At 55.7% G+C, this 11,619-nt stretch overlaps 1 protein-coding gene across 1 annotated transcript; it reads left to right on the top strand.

Annotated features, from left to right (window-relative positions):
- Positions 1 to 4,633: 4,633 nt before the first annotated feature.
- Positions 4,634 to 10,929, top strand: NCLIV_0357 (endonuclease/exonuclease/phosphatase domain-containing protein; the record flags this gene model as incomplete). The annotated part of the gene is made up of 8 exons (XM_003883772.1): positions 4,634 to 4,773; positions 4,866 to 5,713; positions 6,140 to 6,247; positions 6,757 to 6,854; positions 7,265 to 7,340; positions 8,116 to 8,274; positions 8,633 to 9,733; positions 10,166 to 10,929. The coding sequence occupies 8 exons, from the start codon at positions 4,634 to 4,636 to the stop codon at positions 10,927 to 10,929; spliced, it is 3,294 nt and encodes a 1,097-aa protein (XP_003883821.1).
- Positions 10,930 to 11,619: the final 690 nt, after the last annotated feature.

Raw genomic sequence — 11,619 nt, 5'->3', positions numbered from 1 at the left:
GGTCCGGTTCAGCCGGTCCTAGACGGTGTCGAAAAGCTGGCCTTTTAGGGTGCCCACCCCGGGGGCTGGTAGGCGGTTTCACAGCCTCTGGCTATGAGCTCGAGAACCTCCTGTTTGGATAGCTCTAACTGTTTGTCTCAAACTACGCGCTGCGTGGAACTCCGTGGGCGGCTGATACTTGGCCTGCTGCCTCCAAGCGGCGTGTCACATGCTGGCGTCAGTCACCGCTAGGATTTCCGAATTGCTTTGCGCAGAAGAGACTAGCAGCGCAGGATAGTGCGTTTACGTGTGGAACGCTCAGCACGCACAGCCAGTGCAGCAACGCCGGTTCGTTTGACTGATAGCAGACGTTCAGGAAGACGACAACTCTTCAGAATTCTACGGCTATTCCTCGCAAAGCCAAACCAGACATGCTATTGCTTCGGTTTATTGTCCAAGAAAGTCAAAGGCCGCTGCGTACCCGACAGATTTGAGTGGTACGTGACCCTTTCATCATACCAGAATGAAGAGGCATTAATTATACACCTCGAAGCAGCCCGACGAGAACATGGTGGTGAAAATAGAGGACCCTCCATTTTTGCAGGAGCAGGCATCATCGTAGTAGTAGCGAGGGTGACCTTGTTTTTTGTGCGTACAACGTTTTTCTGGCGGAGTTCGTGCTCCGTGTGTCGTCCACTGTCTGCTGTGTCAGATCTAACTATCGGGCGAATGATGTCGAGTCTGAAGCAAATGGGCCCCGGATTAATTGACGGTTGTCTTGCCAAACCCGGCAGGGGTTACCGGACTCGAATGACTAAGTGACAGTTTCGTTTCACCCAGTCCAGTTGCAAGCCCTCTTTGTCACAAGCGAAGCTCTACATGCCGTATTCAATGTCTCTAGAATGGCCGTTGAAGCAGGCGGGTCGGTAGAACATAACGGGACAACCTGTGGAGAAAAGACGTTACATTAAAACACAGGAACCGAAGATAGGGTCTCCTGGTTGCTCGTGTACGCGTTTTTGGGGCCGCACAGAGCAAGTGGTAAAAGGCTTTATTTCCAGTTGGGACTAGGGGCATAACGCTGCGATGCGTCGAATGCACAGTACAGGTTTGCGCCATATCCATGGCCATTTGGGACCGAGCAATCCACCTTTCGGTTTGCCACCACCGCGGAGGCTCACGCGAGTGCTGTACGCTTCCTTTTAAGTTCACCAAAACATGAAAAGAGCGTCGATATATCTCACCACGTCGTGTCAAGGAAGTTATAACACCACCGCCGAGCCGACGAACCAGACACAGCCTTCGAATCTCGGTAGGAGTGTCGCGCCTTAGCGATGATTTGAACGGATGCCAGGTTTCCACTCCTATGGGGATCTGCCAAGTTTCTAAACTCTTTGCTTCGATGCAACAGCTCTGCTCAGTGGCTTGCTAAAACACTGTACATGGTGTTTGTTGCGGGTTGTGCCTACGAACCAGATGGTACTGGGTTCGAACGACAGCTGTGAACCGTGTCCGTGTGAGATTTCGAGTTCAGACATTGCAGTACAAGTGTGGACATTTTCTGATTGAACAAAGTTTGGTTTCAACACCTTCGTAAATGCATGGGTTGCATTTTACCAACGAATTTGCGGGGCGCCGCTGTGGGCCACGCTGGTTTGTGCCGCGTACGCGCGCGCATATGCCGCACACTGTGTGATCTTCCCACGAGAGAGAATTATTCATTCAATCGAATTCTGCACGAAACAAATCCTGCTCAGTGCTCCCTCTCAAGACACTTTGAGGCCCCGCTAGGCGATAAACGAATCCTTGGTGGTTCGCCGCGTCAACGGCGCTGGCTGAAAGCCAGTGTGAGTTGATTCCTTGTGAAAAAGCGAGGATAAACGCCTCATGTTGGGTTCGACACAGTTTCCCTTCGTAGCGCCGGAAGAGGAATACCCTACGGGGTTTTTAGAGCTGCGGTTCCTCTCTCAATCAGTACATTCACAACCTCAGGAAGACGGCAAAACTTGGCACGGTTCCTGCGAACATTCCTTTCTGAAGGGCTGCCCTCTGCGGCAATTGTCCTCCGTCTCGTCCCTTTTCTACCGCTCTTTGTCCACATTACGGAAGGTTCTTTCGCCGCATAGGGGATTGACGATTCCGCGCTTACTCGGATTTCCGTCCTACGGAGTGTGTCAGAGCCCGCCCTCCACAACCTTCGCCCTCCTCGCGCGCACATGGACAAGGTCCCGAGAGGATCCTTTACTTTGACGCATAAAATCAGAAAGACAACTACAGCCGGTCACTCCGCGTGCTAACCAGAGACCGCACGCGTTCTTTAGCGTATAGGTAGAAAATGTGTGTATCTTTGACGCGGAGAGGCGTTTGCCGGTTTGTACTCAAAGGCGACACTGGCACGGCATGCCCCCGCTCTCCCGCCTGGCAGTGTACCAGCGTCTTCCCGTCTTCCTTTTTCGAACGGTCAAATTCTGTAGACCCTGTACTCTTTACCACCCGTCCTTCTATCTGCAAAAATGCGGCCCTCATATTCACGCCGTTCCCCGTCCTCTTACTTTTAAGCCCGTTTTTATGTGCGAACGTCGCGTTTCACCGTGACCTTCCATTTTCGTCGAGACAGGAGAACGAGAATTCTTACGCACCGCGCCTCGCGCGCATCTACTCTGGAAGGTATCGCGGTCGCTGGCCAGTTGAGCATGTGAAGTTTCCGTTTTTAAGTTCAACCGTTCCGTTTTTTCCCTGGCGCTCCCATGCTTTTAAAGCCAGGACATGGTAGGCTTCTGTTGTACGCGGAAACTCCTCTGGAGAATCCGGTCCCGTACGAACCACATGAGGACTTTGATCCTCTCGAGCTGTGAGTTACTTTCACAGGCACCCCCCCAGAATGTCTTCTGTAGGTTCTTGTCTGAAGGTTTTATGTGATTCACCACTCTGTATTAAAATGGAAGATGCGTGAGAAACGCGACGTGTTTTGATATTTCACTGTTTAAGGTTTCACCCTCCCCCCTCCGGGCCGGTTGACCTCTCAACGATCCACTCCGGAGAACGCTGTCCTGTCTGCCGACGAGCTCCCTGTAGCTTCTTGTAGCCGACTCCGGGCGGGCTTTTTGTACGAACCATCGTTTTTCGTTTATTTACAACGTTGCCATCGTCAGAAAACGACGCACCTCCTCTCTCCAGCCGTCTTCCCTTCGTCACCTGTTTCCTTCCCCGTTTACCGTCTCCGTTCGCCTATCCCTGTCCCGAAGCATCGAGCACCTTTCGGCGCTAAAGCCATCCCTTTTTGCTGATTCCTCACCTCACATCTTCTGGCTCCCCCTCCTGTCCTCGCCTACAGTTCGAACCATTCGGCGGATCTATCCCGTGCCGTCTCTCGTCTTTCGATTGTTAAAAACCGCCCGTTTGGGAGACCCTTTGTGCTCTGAGCTGCCTCCCGAGGGAGTACCCCGGTTGAGCGTCGAACAGCAGGGGAGCGCGGCTGAAACGGACCGTTACACTCGCTTTTCTGACTCTCACAGATAGCCTCTCTCGTTAAAAGAAGGCGACCTTTCCCTTTCCTACGATTTGGATCGGCCTGTCCCTCCCACTCTCAGCCGTCCTCGTCGCCGCCGAGCCGTGCATTCACAAGAAAGAGCGAGGGTCGCACCGTGTCCGACGAACCAATCTCCCTCTCTCCACGATCCTTACTCGCTGGAGCCTGCGTGTACGCCGTGAATACAAGGGAACCGTGGACGCGCAGCCCCCAGCCCAGCCTTAAAATGTCTTGTTCCTTCTTGTCCGCTCAGATGGTGTTAAGAGACGCAGTCTGTTTGCAGTAGAAAGTTTCACTGTCGTCCCCGCGTTGGGGAGGCAGGCGATCTTCCGAAGAGGCACAAAAGAGGAAGGCAAAGTCGTCGCTGCGACGTGGTGTACGGAAGGCCTCTCTGTCAGTCTGTATACACGTGCGTACAACTAGCACATGTTTTGTAGTTTGTATGTGCTCTTCCGTGGCACTGTACGGTGTCTCTATGTACGTGTTCGTGAACAGCTGTGTATGCTTAGTATGGGGATTGACTCGAAAGTTGATGTTGGATTTGCGTGGTCCTTCTGAATCTAAAAAGCATGGCGCATGCACCAGGGAGCAGAGAAAGAGAAGACCGTGCCCGAGGAGCGGCTCCAGAACTCGGCCTGCCTCTCCCTGGATTGCTCTCTACGCAGAGTACGGACGAGAGTCCCGCTTCCTTCGAGCGGAACTGCCAGAAAGCAAGAGTTTGTGAATATGGAGAGGCGACCGTTCATTCTTCGAGCGAGGAGAAAACGTCTTCTCATCCCCTCCCGGTAGCGGCCGGTTTCGATTGGCGGGCAAACGTGACGTCTGGTGTATGTACATGGGAAAAGCGCCCTTCACTCGGCGACCTGCCTCTCCACGGATCCGCCTCTACCGCGTCAGACACAGGTTTCGCGGCTTGTGATGGAAACGGCTGCAGTCAATTGGCAGAGGAGGCAGCTCCAGGAATTCCTCGCATGCCGGTGAAGCTGAGTCCGTTTTCTGTCCCGCCGTCTTCGTCTGTGGAAGTCGTTGTTGAGACGGGAAGTCAGGAAAGAACCTGCCCAGAGTTGCCAGGCACTGCCTTCTGGCCACCGGGCTCAGCAACGTGTCCAGCAGAACCTGCAGAGAATGTCTTCTCTGGTGCTGTGCAAGGGCAAGGATTTCCATTTTGTTCGCCGCCATCTCGAAGATCCAGAGAGAGGGAGGAATCCTCCAACCGCCCCCGCAGTTCGGGTCGTGGCAATTCCTCTCCGAGCCCTGACCCTGGGGTGAGGGGCGTCTACTGCTCCGGTGTACATACAGCGCAAACCGACGTCACGGCCACGAAGCCACGGTTTGCGTTTCCCCGTTTTGCGGCCAGTCACACAGAGGAAGAGCCGAAGTGTCCCGAACAAGACCCTTCGCCTTCCTTCGTCGCAAATGTCTCCGCGACAACGCGACTCCCCCGCGGAGATTCGCCGCTTCTCTTTGACAGCGACACAGCTGGGTCTGGAAGTGCGCTCCCCTCTTCATCTGCCTCTTCGCCTTTCTCCCCGTCAGAGTTTCCCTCCTCGCCGCCTGTGTTCCCCGAGGAACTCTCTCGCTTCGTTCTCGCCCTCTCGCCTCCTCATCCGGCCGCTCGTCGCGCCAGTTTGCTGGGGCCGCCCGACGCGTCCAGTGACGCCTTCAGCTTCGCCTCCGAGCCGCCTTCGCTTCTCGCAGTTCCGTGTTCGGGAATAGAGCGCACAACGAGACCGTCGATTCCTGCAATTCGTGCGCCCTCTCCTTGTCGCGCTCCTGTCTCCCAGTGTCCCTTGTCCTCGCCGCCATCGCCTCCGTCTTCCACGCCTGCGCAGATTCCCAGCACGCCCGCCGCTTCGGTGCCTGTGCTATCGCCACTCGCCGCCTCGCCAGCGCCTCGTCTGTGTTTCTCCGCGTCCGCCGTGCATGCAGCTGCTTCGTCCCCGAAGGCGCCGGTTGACGCCAGCAGGGACGCACTGTTTTATCCCTCCTACACGCGGAGAGGCTCTACCTCGACTGCTTCCCTGGGGCCGAGCTCCCGCCTGAACAGCGTGGTGGGAACCGACCCTCCTGCGATGGACTTCAACTCGCCAGTCGATTCAATCAACATCGTCTCCTTCAATGCAGGTCTGCTCGAGTACCGCCTTTGCGGCATCCAGGTGTACCAGAATCCCCCTTTCACGCGAAGACGCCTCAGCCACATTCCCAGTAAGCTTGGAGAGAGAGCAGACCGCCCAAGACCCGAGTCCGACAGACGAGACGCGTGTCCGTTTGCGCGAATTCCGTGACGGTTCGAATGTGCCTTCACTTTAGAGGAAACCCTTCCCGCCGACAACAGCTCTCGCGCTCTTCTTTGACGCTCTCGCTCCGAGGCTCTCTCTTCTCTGGGAAAGAGAGAAAAACATCTGCTCCGCGCTGCCCCCTGTTGTGTGCCTTTGCCAGGTGTCTTGAGAAGCATGCGTTCCCCTGTCTTCATTCTCTTTCCTTTCTCTACGCGTCTCCCGGGTCTCGGCCCTCGTTCTGTCGTCTCTGCGTCTCTCGCTCGTGCGCCGTAGAGAGAGGAGACACGAGAAATGTGGCTGTTATTTTGCTAGAACATGATTTTGCCGCTGTTTTTTCCCCACGTTGTCGCAGTTTCCCTCTTGGACACGAACAGCGACATCATTTGCCTTCAAGAAGTCTACGACGACATTCACGCGGACTTCCTCGTCGATTCCATGCGCCACGTCTTCCCCTACGTTGGTGAGCGAAAGCGCCTGCGCAGATCACACACGCTTTCTTAGATCCACTTCCATCTCTCTTTTGTATTTGCACATGCATGCAGTTGTAGACGTGCAAGCAAGTCTTCTGTACAGAAGAGTTTGCTTCTAGAGTTCTACTATATATATATATATATATATATATATATATATATATGGATATATGTGTATATATGCGTGTATATGTGGAGAAGCGTGCATGTATATCAAGTTATGCCATGACTTCCTTAGTATCATAGCACCTTGCGTTCATCTACGTAAATACCTAGTGTGTATGTGTACGAAAAAAAAAAATCAAACGTGCGTTTCTGTGCTTGTGTTCGTCGTTTGTATCGGACGGCTTGGGCGGAGACACTTTTAATATCGGAAGGTTCCTCGCTGACGAGACACTTCGAGGCGTCATGAGGCGCTCCAGAGGTTTCGATTTGGCACGAACGGCTGTCAAACATTTCCACATCTTTTCGCAACTTTTCTTTCGCTTGGCTGCTTCAGGCAGGCGAACCTCCGGCGGACGCTTCGCGCTCCACAACGGCCTCATGGTCTTGAGTCGCTTCCCCATTCGTCATACACGATTTCATCCTTTTCATGACGTAAGTGCTTCGTCGCCTATGTCTTTTTCCTCCTTCAATTCTGTTCTCTCGCCCCTTTCCCCCCCGCAGTCCACGAGACACTCCGTGAAAAAACATATCTACGTCTATATCTATATTCGCGCATGCCTGTCTGTGTCTATCTATGTCTACGCCTCTCGAACTGTACCTCGCTATATCTCCAGTTCTCTGTCTACCTATATCTATCTCTGTCTATCGATATCTATCTGTCTCTCTATATATCTATAAATATATATATATATATATATGTATCGATATCTATATCTATATGTCTATATTATATATGGGGCCGTTTTTCGAGGTTGCTTTTTCCGAGAGTGTGCACGTGCGTTCCGGGTGGTCTCTCCACCTTTTTTGCACTTTTTTCTCGAACATGTCGTTTCGCCGTTCAGGTCACCAACATCGAGAGACTCTTCGGCTCAAAGGGCATGCTGGAGTGCGGCATTGACATTCCGGGCGTCGGTGTCGGTGAGAAAAAAGGATCGAATCTCGGGAAACGGACGCGGGCGGGGTAGAAGCAAAAGCAGACAGGCGATCGGGCAACCGCAAGGAACCAAAAGCTGTCACAAAAAAGATCTTCTCTGTTCTCGAGCGAAAACACCACAATGCCGAGAGAGAGAATGATCCGCGGTCGCTCCTCTGCGCCTCTCCCTTGTGTCTAGCGTTCTCTGGCAGGATGTTTTTCTGTTCAGCCTTCCTTGCGGGGCCAAGGAGCTGTCCCACTTTTCGTTCGTCTCTCTGCATACTTTTCACTCTTGTTCTTTCGCACTGTGCTGTATCTCTTGCCATCCTCCATCTCCCGGCCTTTTCTTGACTCTTGTTTCCTCCGTCTCGGAACCCTTCTCGGAGACCCGTTGCGTCCCTAAATCGCGCATGCTTCGTCAGAGTCCTATCTTCTCCCGCTGTGTCTCTCTTGGCATCGCTCTTCTCTCGTCTGTGCGTGCGTCTGCGTTTCGTCCTTTTCCATCTGTTTTCTCTCGTGCTCTCGTTTCCCTCTTCCTTCTCTTTTCCTTCTCTCTTCCGTCTCTCTTCCTTCTCTCTTCTCGCTTTCTTCTCTCTTTCTCCCTCTGTCTTGCCTCCAACGTCTCGGAATCCCGTATGCACGCCGGCGCGTCCCTCGTTTTGTCCCAGCTGGTTTTCTCTCGCTTTTCCGCCACACGGCGTCGCCTCTCGTCGCGCCCCTCTTTTATCTTTTTGTCTCCCTTTCTTCCGCCTCCGCGCCTCCCTCCCCTTTTATTCGCAGTCGCCGTCTTTAACATTCACTTAGCCAGCGGGGCGGTTGATCCCGAGTCCCCGTACGTGGAGGCGCTTCGCAGCGCGGAGATCCAGCAAGTGCTCAGTGCGTGCGAAGACGCAGGCATTCGTGGAGAGGTTCCCCTCGTCGTCGGTGACCTCAACGCAGGTGGGCGGGGCACGACCCAGCGCGCGTCCGAAAGCCACCTTCAGACAACCTTGCACCAGGCATTTTCGCCGGGCGTCTTCACCCGTAGCCTTGAGTTCCTGGACGGTTCTGCCCGTTCCCCGAAAAACAACCACCAACTTCGACTCCACTTCCACAGTTCTGCCCTGACAGCTTATGGGCACCTTCTCGTTTCCTTACGAAGACATCTCCATGCCGGCTTCCCCACCCCGTCTCCCTTCGTGCCGTTCTCCTTCCTTTCTTCCTTCCTTTCTTCCTTTCTTCCTTGTTGCCTTCCTCGCTATTTTGCGTGCCTTCCGCGTTCACAAAGCGTTCCGGCGCGGTGTCTTGTGCTTCGCAGCCCCGGACCTGTGCGCGAGCAACTACAAATCCTTCGTGGAGCGGGGATGGCGAGACTGCTGGCTGCAAGTCCACGGCAACCGCGATCTTTTGTTGCGTCACCACCTCGTGCATCAGCAGCAAATGCTTCTGCAACACGACTTGCATCCAGACCTCCTCGAGGAACGCCAGAGGCAGGTTCGGCTCGAGCTCGAACACCTGCTCCAGCAACACAAAATTCAGCAGCGGATGCTCGCCGACGACGTGCGTGGCCCCCACGCGCGGGCGACGCATCGTCCCGGAAACCGCGGCGAGAGGCAAGCTGAGACGCAGCACCCGGCGTCGAACGCGCAAACGCAGAGGTCGAGGAGCCTCGGAACTGCGCTAGGCCAGACAACAGACGCAGCTGGGAGAGACGGCAGCAACGGCGTGCGCACTCACCTGTACGAGGAGACGGAGATGCGGGCGATGCCACAGGGAGACGAACGCGGGCTCGAAGGCACAGTGCAGCCGCTTGGCTTCAGCAGCGCTGCGGGACACGCAGGCCGAGAGCGGAGCATTTCCGGAGGCGAGCGCGCGAGGAAGTTCCTCGAGGCAGAACTGCGCGACGGGTACCATCCGCTTCCCCCGAACGGAGACAGTGGGGCGCGGGACTTTCCGGTCGGAGACAGCAAAGGCGAAACCCGGGAGGCTCTGCTTCGGTCAGGGCGAAGCGGCGCTTTTCCTGCGCACGTGGCGGTGGAAATGGGGGCGTTTCCGGGGTGTTCATCGCCGTTCGATGTGAACTCTGGAGAGGCGCCGCTGACGCCTCAGACTGCGCATACTGCATCGACAGCCGCTCCGTCCACGAGACCGCTCACGGAGGCAGGCGAGCGGGACGCACAGAAGCCTTCGAATCGGAAGGCGAGTCTCCGAGATCTGGAAACGGGAGACGGCGGACATGCGGACGAAGAAGGCGAAGGGAATCAGGCGACAGGCGACGCAGGGTCGAACGGTCTCACCGCCGCAGACCCCCCGCAGCGCCTGCTCGCTGAGGCTCTCATCACCACCCAACAAGTGGAGCTGAACGTGAGACATGCGCGACGATCCGCAGGGTGGGAAAGCCTAGGCCGAGGCGGATCCGGTAAGTGACACAAATCCATTCCTTATACATTCACAAAGTTACAATCTATATATGTCTGGTGTTGTGTGATAGCCAGGCGTTTTTCTCCAGGGCTTCGCATTTGCATTTCTTTGATTGGGTTTACGCGTCTAGCCTTGTGAGGCATCCGCCGTTAGACGTTCTTCGTCTGTATTTTTTGCTTCGCGTGAGTCTGTGTCGAATCGCTTCTCCGTCGGTCACCCTCTCCCACCCCCTCCCAACCATCATTTTTCCCCTGATTCCTGCCGTTTCTCTCGTTTTTTCCCTTTTCCCCCTTTGTTCACTCCCGCCGTTCCGTGATTCTCTCGTCTTCCCGTCCCCTCTCGTCGGTCTTCAGTGCTTCTGTACGTCATGTGCTTCATCCCCCAGTCTCTCCACGTTCTTCCTGCACGCGTTCTCTTCTTTTTTCCGCAGCGATCGGCGCGGAGGACTCCGAGGCGACGACGACAGACGACGCGGAGGAGTGGCTGTTGCGGCGAAAGTCTGGGGAGCGCACCACGCGCCCTGGATCTGGGCCGGTGCCGCGCTGTGCGTACCGGGCGTCTTCGCTGCTTTCGACTGCGTCGCTGGGGCGCGTGACGACGCAAGGCCGCGACGACGAGGAAGATGAGGACTGGACTCCGAGGGAGGATTTCACGTGGGATCCTCAAAACCCTCTGAACTCGATCGGGCCCCACGCGGGATGTCACGGCCTGCGTTGCGACTACGTCTTCTTGCCTCCGCAGCGCCTCTCGGGGGCTCTGCGCGACTTTGTCCCGGTCTCGGGAGAGATTCTTCTGCGGGAGCCGCGCGTTATGGTAGACGCCTGCTGCTTCGGCTGCCTCGGCCAAGTCATGCTCGTGACACTAAGTGATCACTACGCGCTGAAAATCTCCCTGCGCCGATCCTGCGTGGACGTCACCCTGTCGCAGAGCCCGAGCATGGTGATCGCGCTCAAGGAGGCGAATCTGTTTTGCGGGCTTCCTGGCGCCGTCTTCACCGACGAAGAAGAAGGCGAGGAAGACCTCGAGGAGAGAAGCGTGGAGGACGAGGGAGAGCGAGCGGTGAAAGGTGCGGGCGCGGCCGCGCAGGCGGAGGGGAGCAAGGGAGGAAGAAACGACACATCCGCGGATGCGGCGGGAGAGGCGCGCTGCCACGCTCACTGCTTGCTCACTGACGAGGGCGAACGCGGACAGTAAGGCGCGAGAAGTGGAGATGAGAGCGCGAAAGAGGGAGAAACTGGTGGAGAGGAAGGACGAGAGAAACGTGGAGAAGGGAGACAAAAGAGGGTCAAACACGAGCGGGTAGGCAAGGAAGGACGGCTTTTGAAGGGAAGGAAAGGCGAGAGAGCAAAGATAGCGTGAGACAGGAGAGGCGCAGAAGAGCGCGCAGCACGAGAAGATGAGAGCGAATAGACCGACCGCGCTCGCGCTGGGGGAGGAGACACGCGGGCCCTTGGTGGGGGGGGGGGGAGGGGCGGCGCCGGTCCGGACAGAAGACGGAAAGCGGCTTCTCGAGAGAAGAGTCTTTTTCGTTTCTGCTCCACTCAATGAGACAGAAAATCACCCCAAGCCGGTGCACACGATGAGATTCCCAATCGCGAATTCCGTCATCCCGCGAGGTCTCCGTCTCTGCAACCTAGTGTCGCTCGATCTTCAGTTCTCATAAACCCTTGGACATGTTTTTGTTTTTTTGTGGGTCGGCGAGTTTGTTCCTCAATGGAGAGACTCATGAGAGAACAGGGAGGATCGTACGCGGCGACGCGTTTGAATAGAGTACCTCTGTTCCTTGCATGCGCAAGGGCTTCTTCCGTCAGAGCCCAGCAAGTCGGCAAAAAGACTCGGCTTTTCCTTTCCCCACCTCTCTCGCGTTCTGCTTTTGCCATCTCT

Source organism: Neospora caninum, chromosome VIII, assembly GCF_000208865.1.
Source record: "Neospora caninum Liverpool complete genome, chromosome VIII".
NCBI lineage: Eukaryota > Apicomplexa > Conoidasida > Eucoccidiorida > Sarcocystidae > Neospora > Neospora caninum.
Note: the sequence above shows the minus strand (reverse complement) of the source record. Positions and strands in the feature narration are given on the sequence as shown.